This window comes from Manduca sexta, unplaced genomic scaffold, assembly GCF_014839805.1.
Source record: "Manduca sexta isolate Smith_Timp_Sample1 unplaced genomic scaffold, JHU_Msex_v1.0 HiC_scaffold_2784, whole genome shotgun sequence".
In the NCBI taxonomy this organism is placed as follows: Eukaryota; Metazoa; Arthropoda; class Insecta; order Lepidoptera; family Sphingidae; genus Manduca; species Manduca sexta.
The window spans coordinates 11,634-18,281 of NW_023593783.1; the positions used below are offsets into that span (position 1 = coordinate 11,634).

Below are 6,648 nucleotides of genomic sequence, written 5' to 3' on the forward strand. Positions count from 1 at the left end.
ATACGCTGTTCACAATAAATTAAAATCAGTAAAATATCATAATACTTAATAATTTCCTTCTAACATATTATGTCTAGTCTCTAAATTTAAGTACAAAATATTCATATATTTTGAACATGGGTACCTAAAAGAGTCCAACAAGAATTAACCCGGCGAGCGTGTGGCGGGGTATGTCATACCCCCCATGTTAATTACTGGCGTATATTTTTTGCGCCTGACTTTCAAACTTATAGTCTCTTTGAGTAGCTGGAGTTACAGGGTTGCGGAAGGTAATAGTGGCGTGATCACAGTGTCGCGGCAACCTGCATTCGAGTTACACGCTTGCAAACTGAGTTCGGGTACGTGATACCCCGCCTCATAGCTGGTGTGACAAAAACTAAAATTGCTTTTTCTGCTATTTAGGGGCCCACGGGCCCCCAGGGGTCCTATGTTTCGTGAAAATCATGGCAAAGACACTAAATGGACCGATTTCATCCGTAACTTAGGCTTGGCTTTAGTTTACGAACACCTAAAGATGTGAAATGACAAAAAATCTATATTCCGATTTATATACGTCAGACAATTTCTTCCCAGATCAACGAATCACTTTCATCGACTCAAAATGTTCCTGGTCATTTTATTAGATGTAGAGATTACCCCAACAAAAATAATCATAAGACAAAATACTCATGAACAAGCTGAGGAAAGGCTATTAGTGTGGAGCATGCAACGTTTTTTTGCAAAAACTGCAGATTTTATTTCCAGTTCCTAAGACGTTCCTAAATTTTTTTGTGATTTTTTTTAGTTTATAAAGAAAATTGTTTCATATTCTATCATACGATTAAGTTTTTTATCATAAAACTGGTTTTACTTTAGTTCCTTTTAGTTTTAAGAGACTGAAAGTGTTTGTTTGAAATTCAAAGTGACTTATTTCCATCGAGGTAAAAAATAAAATTGTTAAAATGGCGCGATTGTTTTATTTCCAATGCGTTATGATGGTGTTGTCTTATTATACCAAAAATAAATAGTATAATACTTCTTCAGAAACAAGTTTTATAGCCAATTTTTTTAAGGGGTATGTCATACCCTGCCTCATACTCCTTGTTACATTTTTTCACCACACGCTCGCTGGGTTAATAACGCACAAACACTAATTATACATTCTAAATTATTAAAAATATTTCGCGCCAATAGCTCAACATGAAGCCGCAAATTCTCGGGTTACCCTGAAGTACACAGACACGCACGCACACATGTATTTTACGTCACTTCCAAAAGATTAGACAAAGACACCGCGCTGCGTGTGAAAGAGACAACAATATCGCGAGGCAAGCTATGCGCGGCCGGGTTCACTTCGAACACTATAAGGCGCGAGCACTGCGCGCGAGTTACGATTTAACGAATTGATAGGAACGAAAGATATCATTAAAGTATTGATTTAATTTAATAAATATAAGATGACTTGTTTGAATACACTATTTTTATTCTAGTTATATTGTTATGTTTTCTTTTATTATTTTTAATTAATTTACAAAAGGTAACCCGGTAGGAATCGGCTTGTATGGACGCTTCGCCACTGCTATGAAGTCTGCAGTCGCTGAACACTCTGAAGAAGGCTCCAATAATTATCATGTATTTTTATTTAATTGTTTTTTGCATTTTACCACGCATGATCAAATGTAAAACTATTTCTTGTTATTATTATTTATAGCTGTAAAAGCAATGAAAATAAGGTATACCCATGCGCAAAAACACTGTATAGTCTTCGTAGCGCACGTAGTCCGGCGTAGGCACGTAGCACTTCCTCTCGTGCTACGAACTCTACAGAGTCTACGAACACTCGTTCCTTAAAGTCACGTGCCGAGGGAAAGCGATAGACGCTATGAAATTAAATAAAACCAAATAATTTATTTGAATAAAAGTGTTATTATTTATTTAAACTTTATTTACTTTGCTACCTTACTATGGGTATTATCCATATAATATAAAAAGAAATACAAATAAACTTATACACAAAATATGTCAATAATTAAAATATAATCACAAAGAAAATTATAAGAACTCAGACCATCTAGAAAGGGACGTGCTATGTGTTCACTGTCGCTTTCTATGTAACTACTACATAGAAAGACAACACAATATACCGTTTCAAGTCGTTATGGATGCACACATGAATAAATATGTAACACGTCTGTTTTACGCACACCACAACAGGTTTGATAGATGTGTGCATGGGCACTGTCCATACTTAGCAGAAAGGAAAGATCATACGGGCAGTCCTTTATATACAGTCTATGTAAAACTAAGGTAAGTGCAAAAATATGGAATTTACGATAAAAGTGTTTGTGAAATATAAAGTAAGAAAGAAATATTTGATTAGGTTTTAGTAATATAATTAACAAAATAAGTAATGTTAAGGATCATTATATATTACTGTATTATTGTACGTACTCCCTAATTTAATATATGTTTTACACTGAACACGTCAAGGCGTTCCACGGGGTCTCCAGTTGAGGTCATTTAGGTTAATATTTAATTTCCTGTACCCCCCCCCCCCCCCCACAGCCTCCAAAAGTTACGTTACTCTAAAGTAACAACTATTTTCTAATATTCGCAATAATGTTACGCATAGTACCAGAAAGTCGCTGAAATACGTAACGCATCGTAACGTTTTACAAGACTCCCGTCCGTTCCAAATCGCGTTACGTAATACTTAAACGGCCCCTAAGTTATAGTTTCAATTAAGTAAATTATTGAAGTTGTACTTCTTTTGGCGTGGAAGGGAACAATGATGAGAGTATATTTTACGAAGCGCGCGCGCACCAACACGAACAACCGACACCATGAAATAGGGGACCGTCCTGTGATTGATTTTGTACATTATTCTATATGTAATGGTTAATAATACTAAAAAGAAACCCTGCTGCGAAAACTGCATTAAAATTGGTTAAAAAATGAGCCTGTAATTCATATTTCAAATATTACTAAGTGCCGAAGTGGGCGCGATGTGGGGATATCGCTTCATCCTTTCTTTTGCACGCGTCGTAATGCCCGATGACGTCACACGTGGGTATTGCGCCTCTTTTCTGTTTCTCGTTACTTGCCCCTTCTACCGAAATTGAAAGACTTATGACTTGTTGATTTTTTACCGGATTTAAATAATTCTTTCTATGTTATAATTTATATAACGTAAATATTTGATAATAATAAAGAACAAAAATGAGTCCGGTCCCCTATTAGCTAGTCATTAGTTAAATTATTACATTATTATTTAATTTAATTTAATATTTAATAAGTGTACAAATACATTAATAATAGATACAAATAACAATTATTAGTCTAGAAAAATATTTTATCATTTATATTAAAACAAAATTTATTTAACTACATAATACATTATAATAAAACTTTTTTTCAATTTGTTAAATACCTTTTTTTTCTATTAAAGTGTCGTTTTCCCTACAAATATAGGATAACGCGAAGGATAATTTTTTTAGAAAGATATTGTTTACGCAAATGTTAGACATTAAATCAAACAATTTTTCGGATTTTACCGCGGTTTTAATGTTTAAGTTTTCTCCCGACGTTTCGAAGACTTTGCATCCTTCGTGGTTCAATTCCCCCCGTGACCACTAAAACATAAAAACCGCAATAAAATACGAAAAATAGCTTAATTTTAATGTTTTAGAAAGATTTCTATCTTCTTCCGCCAAAGAAGTATAACTTTTTACGTGCGTATAAGTACATACACACGTTTTGTATAGAAATTTACACAGCACCCCGTAAGCGCATTAAGAACTAAAATACTGCAGCGTGAACATTGGATGCGTATAAACTTCGAATCGTTAACCCATGGTAGTTAAGAGTAAATACAAATCGGCTGTTGGAATCAGTTTTGAGACGTACTGCATTGTAAAACTGTACTCCGCTACGAACATTTGGCGAAATTCTGTAGTATTCGTGTTTAGGGCACTAGAATCGTGTGTTAACGGCGGCGAAGGCTGTTGAGTGTACAATATTTAGTAATGAACATCAAGGTATAGAAAGAATCAGTAAAAACGTACAATTATACTCGAGATTTTAATTCGATGGAGTATTTTTTATTGCTTTGAATGACGAGACGAGCATGCCGTTCGCCTGATGGTAAGCGATACGACCGATAAACAGTAGAAACAACAACACCTTGAATTACAAAGTATTATTTGGTATTCTACTGCGGTCGTCATCCTGAGACATGAGATGTAAAGCCTCAGTATGTCCAGTAGTTACACTGGCGACAATGTCCTTCAAACCGGAACAAAACAGTGTCTACATACCGTTGCTTGGCGGCAGAAATAGACATTGCGGAGATACCTAGCCAGGCGGACTCTCACATATGAGAGATCTACCACGAGTAAACTTAAAATATTTAAAATAAACTTGAAATTTCGATATTGTGTTATCGATATTTGCGTCATAACTGTTTGGATTCCTGTACCGCTTGCAACACTTCATCTGTCAAATTACTCCGTCGAATTCAAAACTAAACCGTACTTAATGTATCCGCTCTAAGAAACCGAAACAAAAGAGCTATTCGCTGCCGAGGACTGCATATGGCTTACATACATAAATGTGTAACACTTACTGGAGAACTCTGAAATTACTTATCTGTTTCACAAAATATTATTCTACTGAAGAAGGAGTACGGATCGGAAAGATGGAGCCTTGCTCTAAACTATCCCATTGGCCATACGAAAGCCAATAACAAATCTGATAATGTATAATGGATCCACCCGGCGTCGGCGCACGCGTGCTTGACAATGTCCAGCGCGAGAACTTAGGGCAGCAACTGAATTTTCATACTTCGTAGTTTGCTTCGTACCCAGTCGTTAAAAGTCACTAAATCAACAGCAGGCCAACCCTTTCTAGAAGCAAAACCTTTTACGAATTCAAACAGCACGTTCACTGCATTATTATCCAATTTGTTCTTTTCTGTGCAAACATATTACAATAAGACAGCGCTTCGTCAGTAAAATAATCGTCATCAATACCTTAGTGAGGTATTCGCTTGAAGTTGCCATACCTGTGTATCTATTAAGTTTATCCACCTCAACATACACTTCGGAGTTTTCAATGAGCTCTTTCAGCCCCGGGCCCGGCTGCCGATGTCTCAGTGTCCATCTTGTGTCATTTTCGTCGAACTCCGGCGGCACGTGGACAATCCTTTTTTCCCGTCTTGGTACTACGTCCTCTTTTAGTAAATTTAAGAGGTAAGACCCAGCTTCTTGAATTTGAGAGAGATAATTTTCGATTTGTGCTGAAATATTGTTCCTATTGTCAATAAATGACTGGGATGCGTTTGGTTGTAGAATGCTATCGTTTGGCTCGTCCATGGTTACATCTACTATACTGTAGCTAGACTTGTTCGCCAAGTCTTCCATTGTCGGTTGTGTAGATGTGCGTCTTTCTTTTGTTTGTTCTGGGAACAATATATTATCATAAAAATAAATATTAACTAATTTAGGTCAGACGCGGCAAGATGCTGATGTGGAGAGTGCACTTTCTTCAAAGTTATAAAAAGCTATTGATATTACACAATAAACGTTAATTTATATCGACATATACATTCACTGTGTTCAACTGAATTGCACTGCAATCCATTCAAACTGAATTTAGTATGGTCAATATTGATAGCTTGTGGTTGTGTACGGAGTGGCGCTCATGATATAAGAACTCGAGTCTAAGTGTAAACCTGGATTTGAATAAAAAATATTAGTCAAATAAGTAAAATTATTTGTTGTTCAAGTGAATAGATAGGTTATAACAGTGACGTTTTGGTCGCCATTTTAGTTCAGATTTTGAACAAATAGTTTGTATTTGTCAATGTTATTTTACATCTGTGCTGCTACTAACAGTACAGTCCACCAAAAAAACAGATGACCATGTCTATTTTATCACGATTATATTGTACATTTTATTTTCAGTGTGATTTACTTCTTTAAAACAAATAATTCACTTTTTTGGTCCTACGAATTGTTCTAAGTAACAACATTTTGGTTCCAAAAGACTATAAAATCACGGTGTATTACACTACGGGACGGAATACACATTGCGAAATGTGAACGCCCTGGTTGCACCTCTACCTATCCTTTCGAGTGTTACCTTCAGTGCTTGTACCGACGACTGGATCCTCAGCGTCGTACTGCATGGTGGCAATCATGGCATCGCAGTAATTATCTGGAAACAAACACACAAGTTACTGAACTGGACGATCTTAGCCTTGTTTCCCTATGCCATACGTTATTTAGACAGTCTACAGTCTATATTTCCCGATAATCTGGGCGTCTTCAAGTCACGAGTGAATAGGTAACTTCAAAGCAAGCGTGCTCTACCGTCGACCACGTACAATCGTTGCGTCTGTCATACATATGTCGCAGGCATATTGTCAAAGACGTTACAATTACCCTATGGGATAAAGTATGCATGTATTTATTGCTTTCAATGACTAGACGAGCTTGCCGTTCGCCTGATTGTAAGCGATGCGACTGGCCATAAACATCAGAAACGCCAACACCTTGAATTACAAAGTATTGTTTGGTATTCTACTGCGCTCGCTATCTTGAGACATGAGATTTTAAGTCTTATTATGTCCAGTTACACTGGCTACAATGTCGTTCAAACCGGAACACA

The 6,648-nt window shown here is 36.4% G+C and overlaps 1 protein-coding gene across 1 annotated transcript; it reads right to left on the minus strand.

Moving 5' to 3' along the window:
* Positions 1–3,397: 3,397 nt before the first annotated feature.
* LOC115453677 lies at positions 3,398–6,221 on the minus strand. Its single transcript, XM_037446244.1, has 2 exons — positions 6,121–6,221; positions 3,398–5,437 (listed from the first exon to the last, which is right to left on the minus strand). The coding sequence occupies exons 1-2, from the start codon at positions 6,176–6,178 to the stop codon at positions 4,932–4,934; spliced, it is 564 nt and encodes a 187-aa protein (XP_037302141.1). The 5' UTR covers positions 6,179–6,221; the 3' UTR covers positions 3,398–4,931.
* Between the last annotated feature and the right edge of the window lie 427 nt (positions 6,222–6,648).